The 24,792-nt window shown below is 39.5% G+C and overlaps 1 protein-coding gene across 4 annotated transcripts in view; it reads right to left on the reverse strand.

Moving 5' to 3' along the window:
• LAMA2 (laminin subunit alpha 2) overlaps positions 1-24,792 on the reverse strand; it is a 477,652-nt gene that overhangs the window by 367,866 nt on the left and 84,994 nt on the right. For all 4 annotated transcript variants that reach the window (XM_063124695.1, XM_063124694.1, XM_063124692.1 and 1 more), the window contains exon 2: positions 4,541-4,711. In XM_063124695.1, the coding sequence (XP_062980765.1) occupies positions 4,541-4,711 (171 nt within the window). The remainder of the gene's footprint in view (positions 1-4,540; positions 4,712-24,792) is intronic.

Here is a 24,792-nt window from a genome sequence, read left to right on the forward strand (position 1 = left end):
GAGAGCTAGGTTGCTGGGCTGTGGGTCCTAATAGAGACAGGGGCAGCAGCAGTAAGCCTAAACCCTCACAAGCGTCATCAGCACCGGGGTGGTGGTGTTGAATTAAGTCCCGAGTGTGAGTGGCGTGCCTAGTCCTGTCAGGTGGGCATCACAGGTGAAAGCAAGACATCACAGTGGCATCAGAAGGAAGCAAGTTGGGCAGTAGCTTGGAACATGCAGCAAGAGCAACCAATCAACAGGCAGAGACTGTGTAACACAGGGGTAAGCAACCAATGCACCAACCCCCCAGATATTTAACTAAAACACCAAGGTGCCCATGGGCACTAATGAACTCCAGATACTTCTCTTGGCCCCCAACAAGGTGTCCTGCACCTCCCACATTTTAATTAACTTTCTAAAAGTTTTCTTATTGGCAGCATGGATCGCTGTGAAATAGATTTCTGTTAGTGATGAAAACTGTAGGTTTAGTTTGTTGGGGCTCTGATGCCACTTCTAACTTGCAGTCAATCTTTTGGGTATCTTACTTGTCCTTGCTACACCTCTCCTGTGCCCACCACGAATGGTTAAATGTGTCCATGTCAGTTCTTGCCAGGATAAGAACTGGCATCACAGAACAAGGGTGGTTCAAGACAAGTCCTTCAGAACTCTTCATCAACCCAAGGCAAGAGACAAGGGGTTCTGGCAAGGCTGGATGATCACTGAACTCTTTATAATGTTGCTCAGCTTGACTATCTATCAGAGATCCCTGAAAGGACAGGGATCCTTTCTGAAGTCTGGCATTCCTTTCGCATCTGCTATCTCTCATTGAGCACATTGTCTGCAGTCATGCACAGACGCAGTGGGAGCCAGTGTCACAGTGGGCAGTATCCAATGACACTCCTACACAGAGTAGATCCATTGAAGTGAAAGGGTCTAGTTTACATAGGACCACCATTGGATACTGCCCCGGGTATTCTAGTTTTTGAGGATCTGAGGCTGGGCTAAGGCTTAGTGGTGTTAGTTCAGACCTCTTATGTTTAGATTGTCCTAGTGGCCCTTCTGTTTCCACTGGCCTCTCTGAGACAGGATCTAAGTCACTGCTGAAAGTCTGGGTCATGTAAACAACAAGAACTACATGGACATCCCCCAACCATTGGATACAGTTATCCAGCTGAGATATCAATGCGTACAGTGCCCTGTTGCACATGCTGGTCCCAATCCAGCCAAGAGTTTATTGTATGTGTGCACTGATGTCCCTTGTTGGATATGGGCAATGAATAATACCCAAGATCTGGAGATAACATACATTATCTGGATTTTGCATATTATCTATCAACAGTTATCTGAACTTACCAACCAGATTGATAATCTCTAATTTCATAGGTTCATATCACATCAGTAGCTCACTGAAGGAAAGGAATCCTGTCTCACTACTGAAAAAAACGGAGTGCCAGAACACATGTGAGAGCACAATTTAAGCACATTTGTGGGTGGGAAGGAAGGTGTCAGTCTCAAAATTGCAAATGCCATACACTGTATGTAAATATCAAATGAATCAGCACCACTAGGATGCATTAACAGCATTGTGTTATAAGATTAGGGAAAGTATTGAGTTATTATTGGATTCATCTTTGTATTTTAAAGAAGATACCAAGGGTGGGAGAATCCTTTGCTCTAGATATTGTGTGATCTTTTACTATGTCTGATCTTTTTTTCTTTTTTCTTTTAGAAATGAGCTTAAAAGTATCTTAGGGGAGAAATCAGCTGTAAATCAAACCCAGGTCTCCAAGGTGATAGTGATAGAAGTTGCCTAATTGGAAATTTTGCTATCAGCCTCCTCAAGTGAAATTGATATGAGGGCTAGTCATGAATAGGAGGAATGAGAGATGAATGTATAATTAACTGTAATCCCATTACAGAAGTTTAATCTTAATTAATTTGAAACCACTGATTAATTGCTGGAATGTATTCCTTATTTTTAGAAAGGAAAAGACAAAATATACTATACTCTGCCAGTAAAAAGGGATAAAACTGCAGGCTTAACACAAGGACCTATCTCAGTGATAAATGACAAGGGAGTTAGTTCACACAGGCAACCCATCAAAGTGTGGTCTTTAATTTGTGCTCACATATGATTAACCAGGGAGTGTGTGTTCATTTCCTTCTACAATAATTAAGGGGAGGTACACCAGATTCACAAATTCCAAGGGGACCATTTAAAGTCTGGTTACATTACATGGCACTCTTATTAAAGGGCCATCTCTGGATAAATAAAACAGTTCATGTTGCCAAATGAACATTTTGCAAACCTTAAAATGAGATGGGCTTGTAATGAAAGACCGTGTTATTTTAATGGCTGACTGCACTGCAGATTAACAGAGGCAGATGGAATTGCAATACACAAGGTGTTTACAGAAGCTAAAGGGTGCAATACGGGTTAATAGAATGGTACATTAGATTACAGAGCCCCCAGAATTTGTCCACACTGTCCTCTTACTGGAGATACTGATGATCACAGACCCACGCAGATAAGCAAATGATTATGTCATTCTTCTCAGAGTCTTCTAAGAGGATAAAATGATACTGCATAGCTCTCTGAGTTAGGATAAATAATGTTATTGGTGTTCCCGCTTTGCTAGGATAGTTCTGAAAAATAACCAGGAAAATGTCCATAACATTTAATGCATATGCAGGAAGAAAGGGGACAGACTTACTCTGATCTAATCATAAAGTGTCTGATGTATAGAAGGCTTCCCCTAAGAACAACGAGGTACAACTAGGGAGCACAACTCCTTCATGGACCACAATATTCATCAGCCAGGACTGTGTATCTGCTTCCTATTTCTCAAGTTTGACTGAGCAGGTAGCATTAACAGGGCTGATGGGGAGTGAAGGAGGATAGAATTCAGTATTTGAATATTAGCATGTTTATCATTTATTTTGTTATTAATGTTTATATGCCACCTTACTTGCTAAAAGGCCACTGAAGTGGTGAATGAATTAATCTGTGTCAAAATTAATCTGTACCATGAATTATCTGTATTAAAAACTGGATTCACTAAGCTTTTTGTGAGGAGGACATAAAAAGGATAAACTTCATTCTGGAACAGTCTTTAATACTGAATGATGTACATGTCCTCCTAAACTATTACCAGTCTCTTGGAAGCTAACTTATGGTCAGCGCAAATAGAGATTTCCAAGCCCTTATGACAGCCAATAGACTGATATAACTATGTTGGAAGGATAAATACCCACCTCCCATAATGCAATGGACTGAGGACCTTACAACTCCATCAACATATGAATGTGTGGTATATCAGTGCCACTAATGAGTGGATTAATATATGGATATTGGTCTGTGTTTCTTGAAATTTATGCATAATCTCCCCCTTTTTTAAAAAAGAAAGAATGATGTATTTGATGCAATTTTGATATTTCTATTCATGTAATTTTCTATTCCTTTTTTATTTTTATTCTCACAAATTGTTTTGCTTTGTTTTGTTAAATTTATGTTAAAAGGAAAAAAAAATATTTTTTAAAAAACTAAGCCCATAAAAACATTCTTCTGGAGATTGGTTAATAAAGGGAAAGTGTCTGTACTGAATTAAGTCTTTGGCATTTCATCTTCATAGAGAACAACACTAAAAAGTGAAAACAGGGGGGCAGTGAGGATCACATGCACAACAATGAACCAGGTAAACAAAACCAGAAATAATTCAAATATGTTTACAACATAGCGGTTAAAAAAGGTGCTTGGTCCCCTTTGTTTAGAAACCTTCCAGCCAACACAATAATAGCCATACTACAAATTAAACATAATGTATGTAAGAATTAAATGAGCACATTTTTAAATTTTAAATATCAACTCAAGAAGGCCTAAGCAGGATATTGCATGGCTCTCTGAGGTATTGTGGGGGATTGTTAAGTTTTCCCCTGCATGTTACTGTCCTCTTGAAAATTGCCCCATCTCTGAAGCTGATATTAGCCCCAAGAGGGAATCTTCCATTGGCAGCAAAAACACGCTATACCCCATTTTCTCCAATAGAAAAATAATCTCTATATTGCCCAATACCCCCCAAAAAAGATAGTATTCAATGGATTTTTTTTATTATGTTGCATTTTGTGTTGTAATTTTGTAAAATAAAAATGCAACATACTAAAAACATTGTCTACAATGTACCACCCAGAGAGCTCCGGCTATTGGGCAGTATAGAAATGAAATAAATAAATAAATAAATAAATAAATAAATAAATAAAATCTTTAACATACAACATTTAAAACACTTTAAAACTGCCAAAAACACTTATAGTCAAACATTGGGCCCAATAAAACAATGGATATTCAATCCCCCATCATATGCCATGAAATGCCTAGGAATAGAGAAAAGTCTTAACCAGTTAGCAAAAATATGATAGTGTTATTGCGAAGCAGATCTCATTGTGGAGAGCATTCTGGCGAGAAGACCCTCTTCCTTTTGCCATCAGTTGTGTTCAGAAAAATACCTGAAAGATTGGACACACACAGCGAATGTTAATATGAAACAAAGAAATGTATACATACGATTTGGGATCCTACTGTGCTGGTCACAGATTCGACACTGAGGGTTTCTCGCTGGTTGGCCAGATACATGTTCCACCAATTTGCAGTACATTTCAGGACCTCTTTTGCCACAGGTAGCATTTGTTGTGATGAGAGCATTGGAAGCCAAATTCAGTACTGCTGGAAACAACCCTGAAAGAAGAAAAATGATGCTGTAAAGCCAGAGTAAAGTAAAGACAGAAATTCTGCATACTCTGGTGCAGTAATTAAAGAATAAATGTGATATACTAATTTTCCTTACTGATTTGGGCTATTGGAAGAGGTTCAGGAAATGGACAGAACAAACTAAAAGGCATGGCAACACAACCCATCAAAATCCTCTGGCAAATTCCATCTCTAGAAGCTACACTTTGGGGCTTGAAGGTTAAGTAAACCTTATCATATACCCATCATTTGCTTTTGCCCCCAACCTGTTGTCTTTTAAAAAAATATGTACATTTATTTGAATTAATTACTTCAGTGTTTAAATGAAATGCCAAAACAAGCAAACACACCTTCAGTTTATTGAAACACACCTTCAGTTTACTGCAAGTACCACTAATTGGTCCTATCTATCCAATTAAAAGTAGAACCCAAAAAAATCTCAAGCAACAAATTGGATCAAGTATTAAGATCTTTCACAACAAAATAACAATGTGGGCTGGGGATTTGAAAAACTGAAGACATCAACACTGAATGGAATTTGGGTTTGTGTCTGAGAGCTACAGAGGAGTCTTATGTTTGCCACCCCCGTGCCTGGCTTCATTCCCCGTTTCCAGCTCCAGACTTTAATGAGCACAAAGCCTAACCTCAACTAAAACGGCCAAGGATGGGCCTGAATGTGTAACAGATTTCCGAAGCTTTTCTTCTTTCTCCTTCTGGAATTAATGTGGCATTATTCACCCGATTCCTTCTGATCTGCCATCTCTGTTCTCTTGTCTGTCCCTGCAATTAACCTGTGTGTCATTTAATTACTGACCCTTTTGGTCATGGTACAGTTATCCTCTGACATTCTACATTAGTGACTCTAGTGCTCCCTTTAAAAGCCATGTTGAACATATTGCCTAAGCAAGGCACCCAATTAGCTGCTAACTTGTTCAATTTGTACAACCAGTCAATCAATAGCCAGGATTGTATTGAATTTGCAGCTTGCCACATCTTTACAGATTACATCCACTTGTTATTGTGTGTTAAATTTGATATCGTTACAATTGTTGTATTGTTATTATTATTTTCATTCAGAGATATTTATGGTTCTCTACAGCGGGGGGGGGGGGTTACACAGCAAAGGCAGGGTGCTGAAAGTGCAAATGAATCGTCAGTGGCTATGGCACCTCCTGATTGATTTATAACCTCATTATTATGTCTGAAGTTCTGTAGCATAAACAACATAAAAGCAAGCAATCATTTCGGCATGATATGAAGACTGGTGCCCTGCTTTCAGGTGTACCATATATAGCTTCATCTAATGGGAGGACAGTATAGGCACATAATATTGCGAGGCAGAGAAGAATTTACAGCATAAGGTGTTGGAAAAATGTATTTCAGGAACATAAAAGGAGAAGATAAAAGAATGACAGGGGAAACACACACCACAATGTTTGTTTGCTCTTTCTTTCCCTTAAAACCACTCTCACATACACACTCATGCAAACATACATGACATACATTTTATTTTCCCTAGTAGATACCCTAGCCTTTTAGGAGCAATTAGATATTATACACATATGCATGTAACAATCCTCTGGTGGCTACATATGAAAACAGAAATTAAACCCTAGCAGTCTGCACTCAACTGTGGAAGAGCAAGGCACAGAGGGTGCTTAACCCTTTTCCTGCCAACTATTTTTCCCACCCTATCCAAACAACTTCAGTTGGCCTTGGAAAACATTTCAACTGTTTTAAGGTTTTGAAATTAGCTGTCTATTGCAACAGTAACTTTGAATTTTCTAAAACAAAAATGGGAATCATTGTTAAGACAATTCCTGTTTAGTATTTGATCTTTGATCACCTCAGGACCTTTCTGGAGGAGGCTTTTGTTTTGGGTTCATCATACCTCATTCATGGTTGTTTATAGGTACTTTAGACATCTTCATCTTCCAGTTTCTGTTTTGTGTGTTCCAACCACTCTCACAGGATTTTGGGGGAGCAGTGAAAATGCAGTTGTTGTTTTTAATCATGAAACAAATCACAACTCTCCACAAGCTTAGTTGGTTATTCTGTTTGTTCCACTACAGCTCAGCACCAGTTACAAGTTATGTAGCAGAAAAGGGGGGAACTGTCTAGTGATCTGATATTAATCCTGCAAAGAATCTGGAAGCAGATGCAGCAAAAATGACCCCATTTAGGAAAAAACTCACAAAATGAGAAGAATGCTTCCTCTAAGATAGCACATGCCACCTGCAGTTATTCTATGCACTTTTATTAGTAAACACTTACTTAAACCCCTGCTCCTGATTAATCTGGGACACCTTTGAATTTGGCCAAAAACATACTAATCAATAAAACATGGCAGGCCTACATACCCCACCTAGTTTACACACCTGCTTCAATAAATATCATGGGTAGTTGTGGCTGAGTGTGATAATCCACCTCTATCTATAGAAGTACCACATAGATGTATGTGGAATAAGAGTTAGCACAACATTATGGCCATAAAAGGAATAATAATTGATATCATCAAGTTAACTGCTTGTTTTGGCATTTCATTAAAACACTGAGGTAATTAATTCAAATAAATGTACATATTTTTTAAAAAAAATACAACAAAAGCAAATGATGGGTATATGATGAGGTTTATTTAACTTTTTGGGTTAAATTCAGGGGCAAAACATTACTTTAGATTCATTTCTAGCAGCTACATCCCCCCCTTTTTTTTTTTTTTTTTACTCTAGAGGATGCACAGATCCCCTAGTCTAGATTGGGACTGTAGCATGGAGGTAGGGAGGATTTTAAGTTCTTGTATCAGGCTCTCTATACCTACTCTAAAGTAAAAATGAAAAAGAGGTAGCTACGATATACAGATTAAAAGTAATGTCTGTTTCAACCCTCAGTTTAAAATATCATTTGATATAACCTTTTCATCTTAAGTGCTATTTCCTAGCTGCAATTATAAATTGATAGGAATGTTCTAATCATAGAGATGTTAATTCAAGTTGATAGTATTAATGATCTTTTAAAGTGTTAAGCTTATGTTATCATTTAATTTCATATCATTTTCTTCCTTATTTTATGTTGGATTTAATAGTGACTCATGAGAAAGTTAGCTTTTCAGAACAATTTCTTATGCTTTGGAGTATTGTTTCTGTGAACAACTGCCTTACTGTTAATTTTACTTTGATTAGTAGCTTGGTGCTTTGAAAATGATTACACTTATTTGAGCTATGGGTCAAAATATGTTGGGAGAGCAGGTTTGCTAGGAAGTGAGCACATAGTCAAACCTTGAGTGGGAACACTATTCATGGCACATAATCACACACACCCCCACACGACACTGCTTCCTCACCAAATGAGGGAAGACCACCTCTGCACAAATATGGCTACCCTAAAACTACCCTGGAGGCAGCATTTAGCATCTCTTTTTAAACAGAAGCTCCACACTCAGGGAGGTATTTAAAGTGGTACATAATGTGAAATTGTCTGAAGAACAATTACTTCAATGCAATTACCAAAGTTAAAATGAAATTAATATGCTCCCTGAATAGACTGCTGGGTTAATTGCATGCACCTCTATAAGTTATTGTAGAAATGCACCGTTTTACAAAGAGGTGCACAGGCATACATACAGGCATGTGATATGTGGCTGTTTTTTGCAATGAATTATCAAAACCATGTAAAAGAACATTCTGCTTCCAACTGTGCCAATATGATGTCATTAAATGAGAACAAAATTTGACCTCATAATGCAACATGTTACCAGCATAAGCCAAAGTAACTATTGTTAGATGTTTTATTAAAGAGACATTGTCAATGTGCCAGTGTTTCTGAGAGAAGAAATCTTGTCACATTCAACCCCCTGCTAGCATACATGAGCAGAGATGGCAGGCAGAGCACAATAGCAGCAGAAGGAAGATGAGCTCTCCTACCATGAGGAATTCAAATACTGGGACTGCCAATGATGAATTCCTAAGCCTGTGCTACACAGCCAATCAGAGTAAAACCATGTTGGGAGGGTTTTTTTTTGGGGGGGGGGCAGTCTTTCTATAACACATCACATTTGTCCGTGTTTAATCATCATGTAATCTAGTGCTGAGAAAGCATTGGTGGATTCAATGCTAATCAGAATCTTTCATTTCATTTGTCTTTGTACAATTTGAGAATGTAATTTTTGAATTATTTTCAAATACAGCAGTGAAATCAACTTAACTCTCAAAATATCCATGGCTTCTAATCCCCTGTATTGTGGGTGAATAATGGCTATAAAAATAATTAAGTGCTGAGACCCAATGAAACACCATCTATGAGTAAATTATATATCACAACTTATTTATTCTCTGAACAGATAACAATATGATCCTTTTTAAAGGAAGATACAATAAGGAAGTGAGGCAGTTCACATGGCATGGTAGCAAATGATGGGTTAATTAACCCACGTTTTATGGGGCCATGCATGGATCACACAAGCAATTCCAGTTTGGATGAGCAACCTATAAACATCCCATTTGTAGGTTGTTAGTGTGACATCTGAACCAGGGTTAAATAACCCAGAGTTAGCCCAATAACAAACTATGGGTATCCGAGTTCACATTTCTCTGTGTCAGGGTAGCTGGCTGCTGCCTCTTGTTGCACTATGCTACCAATTTGGGTTCAGTACAGGAGGAAAGATTGGCAGTGATCAATTTCTCTTTGCTTCTGGTGACTAGAAATATTACATTTGGGACATATGGTCCTATTTCATCTGTCCCTAAACTAAAAGGGCTAGCATACCTGGCAGTATGTGAATGGAAGAGACTCTAGATTGGATGGTCTAGGTAAGAACTCTCGTTGCTTCCCTTCCCTTTTCTCCACATCCCTTTCTCTCTGTATCACCCTTGTAAACGTCTGATTTGATATTCAGATTTGATTACATTCATATTCATTGCAATAACATTATCCTCAACCACAACAAAGCTAACATATAACAAATAGTGTTGTTAGATGCATATAACAAATAGCTTGGCAAGATGAAAGCACAGAAATATATTTATTTTACATTTATTATGGCTTTTTGGGGACAGGAATTGCTTTCTTTCCCTTTATAGACATATATGTGGATAGTTAAGACATTGAAGATCTTAAAAATATCACAAATGTATCTTTAAAGTCAAGCTAGGTTATGCAAAATTCACTGAGTTGGATCCAGAGTTCCATTCAGCAGAGTTCTGTCACACTAGAGGAAGGGAGGAGGGTGTTGAAATTTGTCGATTTCTCTTTCACTCTGAAGCCCCCTTAAAAAGCTGCTACAGGGAGCATGGGGACCCTTTGGAATAGTGTAGGAGGTGTCGCCGGCCACACAGAGGGAAGGTGAAATCAGTGGAAATTATTACTTCTACTGGATCTGAATTCCCTTCCCAATTGGAAGGAAACTTTCCATTCATGGTGGACTTCGTCTGGTTCCAAGCCATTAAAAAGCAAACTTTGATTTAAGTTTTAAATTACATGCAATATCTTAGCAATTCTTCCCCTTCTTGTCTTATTTATTTGTTGCTATTTTTAGGCACTAAACAGAGTGTGAAATACGTGGAGTACTGAACAAACAACATGACAGACTTCCCTGGCCAACATAATGTGCTACCCACCAAACTGAACACCACTCACACTAGCTACATCTTCTGGCCTAACAACTATCCTCTTTTTCTGATCCATGTATGTAGCAAAACAAGTGATGCATCAAATCCTTTGTGGGTAAACATCCATGGCTGATGAGCTTGGCAGGTCACAAGTTGAGTAGGCCAATGTTAAAGGCTAGAAAGCTTAATTCATCATGGAAACAAAGGGCACAGAAGTTTCCAAACTGTCAGTCTAAAATGCATTTTATAGAGGATTATAAAAATGGACTTGATGTCACCCAACCATTCTTTTTCTGACTAATATCACCACAGTTTCTGCTAACACATGGCTATTTGAGACAATTATCTCCTCTGTTTCTCCACTGCAAACAGCACTTGCCACTTCAAAGGAGGAAACAAAGCAATCTGCCTAAATTGCATCTTAACTTTTCCAAGCTCATCTTCCAGGTCTGCGGGGGAACCTTGAAATGTCACTAAAACAGACCAAAAGCAATAAAAAAAAATCTGGCAGTTTCAGATGCTGTAAGAAACATCCCCAGGAAGAAGAAAAAAGTTACTTGTCTGCTGTAGTACTAAGCTATGCTAGTGTGGGGTGACACAGTGAGTAGGCATACAAAAACGCTGGGGCAAAACAAAACAAAATGTTGCAGCAAAGGATAATTTCCAGCTGTGCACCACAGGGAGTAACTTAATGCACTCAATCCACAATGTAAAAGAACACTTTTATACAACTGGAAAATAAGTTCCATTTGTAGAAATCACTGTCCAGACACAGCAGTGTTTGCAGACTGGAAAATATGATGTTAAAAACTATTTGTCCAGAGGCAAACAAAATCCAATACCACAGCCTTTCAGTTCATATTTACTACTCTGATCAAGTGTTCCTACAGCGTTAAACAGCTCTGTTATCTTTTCTTGTTTAAAAGAGAGCTAATGCATTTTTGTTGTATTGCTGCTTCTTTCAGTTGCTGATCTTTTCATTTATTTTTCTGCACTAAGCACAGGAGGTGGGGAAATCTCTTTTAGACCAGGAACTTTTCGCCCCAAGTTATATTCTTCACTTTGTGTAAAGATATACCTTCAAAATATATGACTTTCTCCCTGTACATTATGTTTTGTTTGTATGTAGATCATAATGTACATTATGATCTACATACAAACAAAACAGATCTCTGCCAAGGCAGCTAAATATGTGGAACCTGCATATTTAGTGGGCCTCTACCCTGACCTAGACATTGGAATTCCTGATGTCTGAAGTAGAAATCAGTTTTTGCACATTTTGAATGGCTTCCATTAACTAGTATAAGAGAAAGTAAAGGATCCACAAATAGGGCATTGTTATTAATGGGAGATAAAGTTGCTCCCCAACCCAGGCACTGAAAATTCCAATGTCAAGGGCAAGGCCAGCATCAGGAATCACCATAGTTGGGCACTTATAGAGGGCTCACACCCCAGCTCCATCAAGACCACCCAGAACCTGTTGGTCAAAAAGACAAGGTCCAGCAAGGGTATTCTTGCCCAAGAGGCACCTCCAAAACCCAAAACTGACACTAATCAAGGGAGAGGACTGGAACACAGTTGTAGTAGGAGACACAAATAGGGGGATTTGTTATCATATCTGCTGATGACACAGTGCTGAGAGGGGGACCTAATACCAGGGAAGCCAGAATCACAATTCAAATACTGACAGGCTGGAACACTGGGCCAAAACCAGCAAGATAAAATTGAACAGAGCTGTTCTATCCTTAGGTATTAAAAAAAATCAAAGGCACAAGTAGTATAGGATGGGGGAGACCCAGCTTGGTAGCAATGCTGACCCACTTTGGCAGGGTCAGTTTCAGCATTTAAGGTAGTTTAAGGACAAATCCAAGTGCAAATCAATAAACAAACAGTGGCCACAATCACAGTATCACCAGGCAAAAAGGAGAGTGCCAAGAGAGAGTTCTGAGGAGCAGCCAAAGTCCAAACACAGATAAGGAGTCAGATACGAACACAGTCCAAGCAGCATAGTGAAGCAGGGATCCAAAAATCAGTAGCAAGATGGTTCAATCACAGAACAAGTTCATAAAAGCAAGACTTCAAGACGATAGAAAGATAAGATATAATTTCCAACAGCTCTTAAGTTCCATCTATGAGCTGATATAGCCAGAGCTTCTAGAGCCTCCACCCAGTCCTCAGCTGAAGTTCGTCAAAGACTTGTGTTAAAAAATTAAGTTCTCCCCATGAAAAGGGCCCTACTCATAAGGAGTCCTTAACTCATTAGAAGCCTACTTGTTGTCATTCTTGAGGCAAGCACTAAGCTTCCACCTCTTGGCAGCAGCACACTGTAACACTGGGCAAATGCTTGCCTCCTCCTTAGGCTCTATGGGGATGTATGCTCTGCAGTATCTGACAGCTACATATGAAAAGGAACTAGGTGTCCTAGGGAACAATCCTATGTGGATTGCCAACAGCCTGGAAGACAGCAGAGGCAATCTTTGCTTCCATGCTCCAGCTGCCCTGCATTTCTGCTAGGCAGTTGGTTTTGCCCATCCAATGACGGTGCCTCAGAGAGGGAGGCAAGGAGGCTGAGGTGGTTTCCTGGCTCCAAGGTCTTCAGAGCCAGGAAACTGAATTATCCTATGCTTCCCCCAGATGCTGGTTGGGGAGCATAGGGTTGCTCCCTCCATTGATCACAAGCTGGAGAAGAGCCAGCAGTGCAATACATTTGCTTTAAAAGGTAATAGAAACATAGGCTGCATTAGTAGATGCACAGGGCAGTATCCAATTCAGCACTACAGCTAATGTAAATTATTTTGTGCTGGTGTAAGCAACCTCTAGTGCACCACCAATAGCATTTGCTTTTGCAGCAGGTTTTCTGGGGAATCCTGTTGCACCAGCAAACACTATTGGCTAGGGCAGTGGTTCCCAAAGTGGGCGGTACTGCCCCCTTGGGGGCGGTGGGATTGCATATGGGGCATTAAGAGTCAGGAGGCACTCGAGGTGGTCTTTTCCGAGAAGTGCCTCTCCAGAAGGTCTTAAAACCCAGGGACATTTTTATGGGAGAAGGTAGTTTGGTCCCAAGCCATATAGGGGAAGAATCCACACATGTATTAATACCATTTAAGAAGAGTTCTTTTAATGGTGAATTGAAATGTTTCAAAAGCACCAAAATGCTAATGAAGAGACATAACCTGTTTGGTATGCCACGCCACGCCAGCTGCAAAACAGAGGTGTTCGCTCTCTTTTCCCTCCCTCCCTCGGCAAGCCTGCGGTGGGTGCTTACCCTGCACTATGGAGAGTGGTTCAGAAGCTCCTGGTTGCATTTCCAACGTCATATTTGGTGGAATGTGGTTTTAGTGTGGTCTGCCTATTTCTCTCCAAGCAAAGAAATTGATTCCAGATTACTAAACGTGGTGATTTAAGTCTCATGTTAAGTGACTTTAAACCAGACATTGGGAAACTGGTATCACTTCATCAAGCCCATCCATCACATTAAGGATATACGGAATAGTGAAGTACTCTACCCTAGTTACTAAATGTGATATCTAATGTTCTTGCTAAATGACTATCAGACTTTGAAAAGACGGTATCACTGGATAAAGTTCATCAATTATGTTTAATTGAATAAATTAAAAAAATGTAATTGGGTTTTGAATAAATATTCAATTAATTGTTACTGTTTTGAATTTTATTGTTATTATCTTCCTTAGTGGGTCGTTGAAAACCGCTATTCTGAATAATGATTTTTATAGTGTAGGGTAGGGGGCACTGGGCATAAGTTTGTGGAACCAAGTGGGCGGTTACCTGAAAAAAGTTTGGGAATCGTTGGGCTAGGGTGACCATATGAAAAGAAGGACAGGGCTCCTGTATCTTTAACAGTTGTACTGAAAAGGAAATTTCAGCAGGTGTCATTTGTATATATGGAGAACCTGGTGAAATTCCCTCTTCATCACAACAGCTAAAGCTGCAGGAGCTATACTAGAGTGACCAGATTTAAAAGAGGGCAGGGCACCTGCAGCTTTAGCTGTTGTGATGAAGAGGGAATTTCACCAGGTTCTCCATATATACAAATGACACCTGCTGAAATTTCCTTTTCAGTACAACTGTTAAAGATACAGGAGCCCTGTCCTCCTTTTCATATGGTCACCCTACTATTAGTGTTGCTTTAGAGGTCACTAACAGTAGCACAAGTTACTTTACATGTTGAATTGGATACTGCCCATAGTGTCCACATGACAAGATCTAACAGTTTTGCTGTATTTTGCACTGGTCAAGTAGTACACAGAGTCAGGCTTTAAGAAAGTGGTAGACAAAGTGAAGCATGTTACAGGGAGGTAGACTAGTGACCTGAAAACCATACCCAATAGGAAGTGTTGAAAAAACTGTGTATTTAGTCCAGAGAAGATTAAGGGAGACATGATAACAATATCTGAGCAAATTTGTTTTGTGGCAGGAGTAGAACCAATGAATGAAAATTGCAGGGAAGCACATTTCATCTACACATTAGGAGAAACTTCCTAATGGCAAGAGGTGTTCAACAGTGCATCAGACTGCCTCAGGACATGTTGGACCCTCTGTCATTTGAGATATTTAAGCAGAAGTTGGATGGCTATCAGTCAGATATGCTGCAATTTTATCCTACGCTGCAGATCCTACACTGTATTAGACCACGGACAAGGTCCTTTCCAAAGTTTCCTAACTTTGGTTCTGTAGACTCCAGTATGAAAGTTTTGGCTTTGCCTCAGCTTATCTTCCCAACTAGAATCCATTCACTTATGTGGGAAGGTAAGTCGGAAGAAGAGTGTGCCCCTCCTGCAACAGGAAATATACAACACATCCAGCATGACCAGGGGCAGATCTACACTACTGCTTATTCCATTTTTTCCTACCACTGGTACCATTTCATGTTGTTACGCTTTAATACGTAATGGGGCACACTCTTGGAATGTTTCGTACTAACCTTTCTGTCTACTGGTATTAATTCAATACTGCAGGGCACACTGTTTCTTTTATCGTTGTTGCTTGCTTTTTGTTGTCGTCGCTGTAATCTGTCCCCCGCCCACTTCCTGGCCTCAGCTTTATCCCCATTTCCAGAAGCAGTTGTTCAGGTGCCAAAAGGAAGTATCCATGCCCCCTGGAAAACTATTGGCTGACAAACGCCAATTCAAACTCAGTGGGATACAACTTTATGATGAAAAGGGGCACATAAAACTTGCAACACTATTTAAATGTCATAATGGAAGACATACAACGATTGAAGGAAGGGAAATACAACTATGATAAAATGTAAGAAACATAGCGTCATGTGACCCAATAAGTTATTGCAACCCTTCCCTAATGTTTTAAACCATGTGTAGATCCCACACAAGAGAGAAAAGATGGAATATGAAACAACTTTGGCACTGATTTCCTTCAGAGGTGCATGATGCCCCTTACAGCATGAGCAAATTTCACTCCCCCTCATTTGTTTTCACAAACAAGCCTGGAAGTTATGTGAAGAGTATTACTTTTTATATATGAGGAATTGAGATCAAGCAGCTGTGATTCCCTGTAGGCTGCCCAATTAGTTCATGGCTAAACTAGGGTTTGATAATTCCTTTGAAACCATAACATTTTACAAGAATTTCCTGCAATAACCCAGTACCATCTTCACTTCCAAAACTTTATTTGCTTCCTCAGTCCCAGTCCATGTTGAGGATGAATGGAGAGCTCAGAGCAGATGGCTGTCAGAAAAGCAATGACTACATACCATAGCTGAGAATTAGTGCACACACAAAAATTATGCATCTTGGTGAACAGTAGAGAGATCCTGCCTATAAATGCCAACAGACATCTGGCTTGAAAACACTGTAAAGCCAGTTTGAATATTTTTCTATGCTTCCTTTAATATTCATGAATATTATTAGATTATTACCATATCTGCTAACACTTCTCTGGGTGAGGTTTTACTTGCCTAAAAGAACTTTAATTTCAAGCACTTACACTTTTGCCATTTAAAGATTATACTAGAATGAACAAAGATTTGTATCCCATTAATACAGGAAGGAAACAGAAAAGACGCTCCCATTTACGGTGGTGGTACTTGTTAGCTGGTTCCTAAAATTCTATTTTAATTACTGAAGAATTTTCATAGGATTATGTTTTTTGGTTCATAGTTAAGGAAAACAATGTTTCTCTCAATCTTTTTTTTTTTTTTTTTTTTGCAGGTTTATAGAACCAGATGATGTAAAAATCTAGTCATTTCCCCTGACACACAGACACATCCAGACACGCATTCACACTCATGTGTACACGCGCACCCACAAACGTGTACATGCAAGCACCCATCCGTGCACACACACACATGCACCCACACACCCTCTAGGACACCGCACCAGGAACCCACCCGGGGACACCTGGAAAAGGTGAATGGGCACAACAAGGCAGAGAAGGAGAGTAGCCAGATGCCCCTCAGTAAAAAAACTCCATTTACCCCCATGCAAGTGGCATGTAGGTGACTTCCAAGCCCCTTTCTTGCCAGACAATATTAAGTTAATCCTGCTGAATCCACATTGCTGATTAACTGCCAGAACAACACCATAGGTCAGTTTCAAATGAAACTGACCAATCAAACCCAACCAAGTCCTTGCGATTGTCCCCTAGCCACATCACCAGTAGGGGAGGGGCTACAGACGCAAAGCACATGGCAATTTCAGCTGCAATTCCCCTTCTGACCACAGCATAGAAGTATATAAGCTATTGTCCTGCCTCAGCACAGTGTGACCCTGCCTTTGCAGCGTGAGCACCAGGTTATCACCTATTCTCGAGAAAAAATGTTTGGTGCCCAACATTTACTTGCCTGTGATTTTTCATGAGTGTCTCAATACTGGATTTTGGCACACTTGGATTTGGCATAATTTATGCAACCCAGATAGTCAGCAGGATTGATCAGAGAAATATATGATGAAGCTGCCAGTGGACCCACACCCACTGGCTCTTCATAAATCAGTAGACAATGGCAGAGGGTTATTTTGGAGGATATCAGGGAAGTCTGAAGTGGACTAGCTGAGTAACTTAGCCAGTGACCTCTAAGGGCCAGGGCCTTATAGACCCCCCCTCCAGATATGTCACAATGAAGACTGGAGAAGTCAGTTAGCTACATGGGCAACTCGTATGAAAAGCAGAAAGGTAAAATTCCAGTGGAAAACATAAATTATACAGGTATAGTGGAGAAGAATCTTTTATTTATACAAGGGGACACAAAGTAAGGACAAAGAAGAATCTGAAAATATATATATAAGAATGACTAGCTTCCTCAGAATCTTCAGATTTAAAATGTAATGTTTCTGAATAAATTAAGATAGTTTATTTTCCATGATTCTTTTACATGTCTGTACATCTTTGTAATGTAGCTGGCTGTCACTACAATAATATTTTATTTATTTGCATAACAAGCCCATCATTTCTGCCCTTAAAAGCACCCCAAGTGCCTCACAATATAATAAAAATACATAAATAATTTTAAACAATAAAATATAAAAATACAACAAAAAAGTACTGAGCTAATTTAATACTTCCCCTTCAAAAGCTGTTTGGAAAAGAGTAGCTTTAAACCTATTTCCAGATGGAGAGGAGAGGAGAGGTGGGCCAACAAAGTTTCCCTTGGCAGGAAATTCCAGATTATAAAATACTGTCAGAGAATCCTAGCGTGGATCTGGTTTCTCATGTAAATCATACTACTTGGATTTCGGTTGTATAGGGATGGGGATGGGTGTTTTGAACACCTTTCTGTTTGTTCAGCCTGAGAACGGGACAGGATTCTTGGAGAATAGAAGCAAGTCTTACTATCGGCACAGTTGAACCTTGCCATTCCTGGCTAATTGGCATGGCCAGACTTAACCTAAGTCTCATTCTTTTCAATGAGTCTATTTACATAGGATTAACATTGGATACTACACTTGCTGTCTGAGCAACAGAAGTTAATAGTTTCCTGAGAGAGAATGTTGTACCATGTATTTTGATGGAAGTGGTGGTGCATCCTTCGTGGCAACATCTACTTTGGATAGAAATAAATCACCTAGTCTCACCCAGTTTTGTGTTTGGAAGTTTAACTCCATATTTCCTAGATGATGCTGATTATCTGGATCCCTTTTAGTCTGGTTCTGAACCAGTTTTTAGATAGAAACAGGCTTGATTATCCTTGTGGTAAGGAGACAGAAGGAAAGTAACACTGATGCTTTGCCTGAATCCCTCAGTGGTACTCAATAATATGATCACTATGATTACAATATTCAACTTTTATGTCTTTATCACTTGTTTTCATCCAGTCTTAAGGAGGCAGAAAAAAAAACCTTGAACTTGGAATAGTGAAGATTGGACATGAGACAACATATTAAATTTTAATTGAGATAAGATGGAGGGCCTATTGTTTGGGGTTTTAGTAAACTGGGAGATAAATGTGTACTGCTTGCCTGAGGTTGCACTCTTGCTTGCAATGCTGGTTCATAACTCAAGGTACTTCCTTTGGATGCCCGTGTAGTGTCCATGACTTGGAGGTGCTTTTAACTACCTTAGGCTTGTACACCAGTGGGTAAAAAATACTTGATGGTCATTCATGCTTCAGCAACCTTTAGACTAAAGTACTGTAACAGGTTCTATGTTGGGCTATCCTGGTCTGAAACATAGAAAGCTGCCTTATACTGACTCAGAACAATGGTCTATCTTGCCCAGTATTGTCGACACTGATGGACAGCAGCTCTCCAGGGTTTTAGGCAAGAGTTTTCCCTGCCCTAGGAAATGACAAGGATCAAATCTGGTACCTTCTGCATGCAAAGTAGATGCTCTACCACTGAGCTACAGCCCCTATTTTAACAGGACCAAAATGTCAGTGTCAGGAGGTTGTCTGAGGCTGGCCAAGATGGGGCACAGCACACAAATTCTGATCAGCTTCCAGAAATAAAAAAATTAAGAACATTACATTCTATACTCAGGAACTTAAACATTCAATTGGTTCATCCAGTTCCAACAATGCTGAATGCAATTTCTTTTTTTCTTTTTTAACCAGCTTCTTCTATTTTACATTTGCCTATTTCTTTCCCAAAGAGATGAAACTAAGAGATCTGTAAATGAAACATTTGGAAAAAAAAGCCATAGATTACTTTTAATTTCCCATGTTAAAAGAAAAATCTCTTTCTTTTTGAAAAAGAGAACTTTTCAGTTATTGTAAAGATAGCAGGAACACACATTTCAATTAATTCTCCACATTTAAAGAATACCCCTAGGCTCTCTTATCTTAGCATTCAGCTCAAATTAGTGCCCAAAAGAACTGTTTCTGCTCCCTGACTGGCATACACAGAGTATGTTTTAATATTTCAGGGGCTTATTTTATTAGTCTTTTCCCTAATAGTTTTCTCTCCTGTAAGATGATATCATAGTGGTCTTCGTCTGCTTTAAATTACTGTTCAATTGTTCTGTCAATATCTGTATCAAATGAAAGCACCTGCTTTCACCTAGCAGTTATTTCATTCTGTTGATGTCATAGTGTGCTGCTACCTGTTCCCTTGCTAGAGGATTCACCTGAAATGTACAACATAGTCATGGCCTATCTTGGACTTTTTATATTTGCTGTTCATTGTCTTTTATATCCATGGAATAAATTGTTTTGTTTATTAATTATTTATTATTAACATTTATATACCGTCTTATCTGCCAAAAAGACATCAAGGTGGCTTACAACAATTTAAAACAATAAACCGTTACAAACAATATAAAACAAAAACATTAAAAAGTTTTAAAAAAATAAACTACAGGTTCTAAAAAGCTAAATTGAAAACATGTACCTTTATAGCTTTCCAAAGGCCAAGACAGTGATGGGTCAATCTTAGTTTTTGTGGGAGAACATTCCATAGCTTGGGGGTCACACAGGAGAAAGCCCTTTCATGTTTGCCTGATACAGAGAACCTCTCAGGGTAATTAAAGGTCGTCTCCTGCAAGTTCAAAGTGTGTCAAGTGGTCCTTTAGATAATCAGGTCTGACACCATTTGTTCCCGTTGCTTCACTCTTCCTAATGTTCACATCATTGGAAGTTTGATGAATTCCAAAAAATGGATTTACAAAGAAAGAAACTAACTAACTAACTAACTAACACCCTCTACTAGCCACATTGTCATAGAATCATAGAATAGTAGAGTTGGAAGGGGGCCTATAAGGCCATCCAGTTCAACCCTCTGTTCAATGCAGGAATCCACCCTAAAGCATACTTGACAGATGGCTGTCCAACTGCCTCTTAAATGCTTCTAGTATGGGAGAGCCCACGACCTCCCTAGGTAACTGGTTCCATTGTCGTACTGCCCTAACAGTCAGGAAGTTTTTCCTGATGTCACCAGTCACATTTCTTATGGTGTCAATGGAATATCACCCCATCAGAAAACTGCATGCTAATTAACTTAGCTACCTTGGATGGAGGGGAAACAACAACTGAATTTTATGTTCTAGAGAATATTGGACTTCTTGGGAAGTGGAGGAGTGCTAAGACTACTAAGTCAGTCCCTCTAGGCATCTTTCACATGCATTAACGCAGAGTGGCAGCTCAAGTCTCAGTTTTCCCTTTGTTAACGCAGAGTGGCAGCTCAAGTCTCAGTTTTCCCTTTGTCGTTGCATTTTCCAGTTAGCTAGTCTTTTGTGGTTCAACATCTACAGATCTGCTGTCACTTTGTGTGATTAAAAGGTTCATCTGATCCAACATCAGTGACACAGAAAACCAAAACTCCATTTCCCACGTAATCAGGCCTACTTTTCATTGGATCTCATGGAACACATTCATTTATATTGTAAATATATAAAGGTAGCTTGAATTTAAAACAACAACACCTTTCCAGAGAATCCCTGGAATCATTCAGCTTGCCTTCAGATTGCTATTATGGGCAGAAGTCCCTTTCCCTTTCCCACCCTGCTGGCATGGCTAGGGTGGGGGCAGGCTTTTGCGAGTGGGAAGAGCGAGGAAGGATGGCCTACCTGTTTTTACACCTGAACAAGGTGAGGTGTGGATGGTGCTTGCCTTTAAAAGTAAGCCCCATACGCATCCCAGGCTTCTTATGTTTCTGGCTCCCAACCTCTCTCCCTATACCTAGTATGGGACTAGCCAGTAGCCCCCTTTGCAGGGGGGGCTGAGTAGGAATTTTGCCTGACACAGATTGGCTTTAATGTACAGGTTTTTGCCTACTCCATACTGGAACTTAAACTTAGCAGAGGGTGGGTAAATATGTCAATTAGATTGGGGCAGGGTTGGGCGGGAATCTTAGGATATCAGATGAGGTTGGTGTGCACTCGTTGGGCACCTTTATGTTGATTGGCAGATTCTGAGGCCTGGTCCCCTGGGGGCTAAGCAGCTCTCGACCCAGGATACGGCCGGCCTCTGGGACCTCACTGCCTCACCTACTTGGAGTTGAGTGGCCCGAGCGGGAGTGAAATGGAGGGGGGGTTCCCTCAAGCACACATGTGTAGTGTAAGAAATGAGCCGGGTTTTACCCGACTCCTGGCTTGGCCGATTGGCTGGCCCATAACACAAGCTAGTTGCCTGGAGACAGAGTGATTAGATTCCCACACCAGCAAGCTGCCCAGTACAGATACAAGTACTGTATAATCCTTGCCTTAAAATGAAAGCCCATGGAGCAATTTTATTAGCATCATCAGAGGGAACCTGGTTTATTATTATTTTACTTAGGTCACCAATTCTAGAGAAGCTCTCACAGCAAGGACACTGAATGCCGCAAGCTCCTCTTGTTGTCCCCTCACTCCTGACACCTTGCAAAGAATCAGGGAGCCCTGCTGTGTAAGAGATCTGCTTGAGCATTACAGCATTTAAACCCCGTTGTCATGCCTTTCAGCCTGTTTTCATCAATGACCTAACCAGAAAATGTATTCAGAAGCGGTGGCTTATGAAGCAGAACTTACTTCTGAGTAAACATGCATAGGATTGTGCTGCAAAACGGTTTTTCACACATGAGGTATAAATTACTTTTATGGAAAACCCATGCATTTCTCACGCTATTTTAACCTCTGATTCCTAATAATGCTGACGAAAAAAGAGGATGAAAGCCATTTGTAATTTGAAGGCATGCTGTGGCCAATGCAAAGTTTATTTTTTAAGTCTCCTCTACAAAAACACCTTGCATCTCAGTCTATTTCTGCAGAAAGCTGTTGTGCAGAAAGATATACACTGATTAGCATCCAAGCTTCCAAATGGATTGAGTACAGATGTGACACTGCTAGTCCCCTAATCATTGTTAGGAAATGGGAAGTAAGCTCGACACTCACACCCACCACAACCTTATCATTTCCCCTTCCATACACACACTTTCCTCATTGTTTCAGTTTCTCATTGTTGTAATCTTAAATTTCATTCATCTCAAACGTCGAGAATTTCTCCAGTCCTAAATTTGGTTTGTCCCAAACTTTGGGATATTTTAAAAAGTTTGTATGAAAATTCATAGGTATTTTTGTTCAAATTTCTCCTAATACATGCATTTTTATGCACTTTTGCCTAATATGCACATTTTTGCTAGCTGTTTTCCTAATACAAGGCATATTGCAACATTATTTTCTCTGTATGCATGTTTTTGTTTGCATTTTATGATTGAACAACTTCATTGCAAAATTTGGAAACATGCAAATTACGAAGGATAATTTCTCCCCCATTCTTAAAGAGCGCACATAGAAATTCCTTCCTAGAGCGCTCTCTCTCCCCCTCCCTCTCTTTGCCTGTCCATATTCACTACCTTTTTGACCATTACCAGAAACTGGGTCATAGTGGCTATTTTGCAGCTGCCCTCACACTACTGAAGACAAACTAAGTACAGGGTGTTTATACTTTGAAAATGGGGTCCTTCTGGTTTCTAATCTATAACTAAAGTCAGTGATGGACTATCTTACTGTTACTGGAAACAGAGCATATGAATGGTGGACATCCAAGCTCTTCAGACCATAATGTTTCTAGATGCTCTGCGTGGAAAATGGGGAAGGATGACCCCAAAGTCAACAAATTTTTATCTGGGATTCCACTAACCTTGTTGACAAATAGACATTTTCTCTGAAAATCTAAAACCTCTTGAGTTGTTTCAGGAATTCATCACAGATCATGGGTAGTCTCTTAATTTCTTTATGGGTAGTAAAGAATTCCTAAATGCAGAATTCTTCACCTTCCTTTTGTCCTTAGTAGAGAGAAATCACATGTGTAAATGAATATACTGTATTGTCAATGCAAGCAGACAATAAAAACAATTCAGAAATAGCACAGTCTAAAAATAAATGAATTCATTTGTGATGTAAAACAAGTGTACTTTCAGGTAAGAAAGGGAAGGGGGCAAACTTCTTGTAATATAGAACAATTTATGGAAATAAGGAAAGTGTGATTATAGTTGTTAGACAGCCTAATAAATCATTCAGTGAAATGAAATGCTAAAGAGTCTCCAGCAGACTGGAATATTCCAGAATTTTTGGTTTAGGGACTAGATCTATGTATGTGGAATAAATCTGGATTCTCATGTCAGAAAAATACAAAATTAATGTTGTCTCTACAGGAAGTTTAAACTACACTTTTTTCAAATCGTCTTTGGGCTGTGTTAGAATACATACGAGCAAAATTATGCATTTTTTCTATTGGAGCAGGGAGAAGCCCAAGGTATACAAAAAATAATTAGAACAGGTTACACAGTCTAAGCTTCAAAGTTAAAAAGGAATAATCTATATCAACTCATCTTGTCAGTTTTTACATTGAACACTTGACATCATATATCTATACCCATCTATCTATCTATATATGGCAGATAATAACCCAAGATGTTCATTCTGACAGTATAAACTTCAAATGAAAATGAATTGTCCTTATAAAAAATCTTGTGTAAACATACTAAACAGCCTGCTCCTTCCTAAGAAAAACACATGATTTTTCACAAACCCAAATATCTAAACTCAAATAATAATGGCCTATATTTTGTATCTCTCCACCCGTGATTGTAGATCAGAGATAGGCAGCATCATGCCTTTCAGGTATTATATTGCACTCCCATAATCCCTGGCCAAGCTGACTGGGGCTCATGGGAGTTGTAGTCCAAAACATATGGAAGAGGGCACCAGGGCACCTGCCCCTGTCCTAGATCTTGAAGAAGGAAAATGCCTAGTTCCAGTTACATCTAGTTAGCCATGTAAAGCTCTGTTTTGGAAGCTGTAGTTCTTCAAAGAAATTGTTAGCATTTCCATTTATATACAATGCACTTTTCCCCTTGTATCAGGCACACTGGTACAAATTCACATTGCCCAGTGTTAAAGCTACATATTTCAAAAGCTTGGGTAAGCATATCCCACTGGATTTCTCAGTACTGCATTAGCCAAGATTGTGGGGAGCAGGTGGGGGAGAGGTAGAGTTGCTGTGGTGCATCCTGATTCCAGCCCCAGACCAGATGTCCTGTTCAGCAATCTACCTATTTTGAGTGTCCGTTCTTGAGCGTA

The sequence above is a fragment of the Elgaria multicarinata genome, chromosome 4 (assembly GCF_023053635.1).
Source record: "Elgaria multicarinata webbii isolate HBS135686 ecotype San Diego chromosome 4, rElgMul1.1.pri, whole genome shotgun sequence".
Taxonomy (NCBI): Eukaryota; Metazoa; Chordata; class Lepidosauria; order Squamata; family Anguidae; genus Elgaria; species Elgaria multicarinata.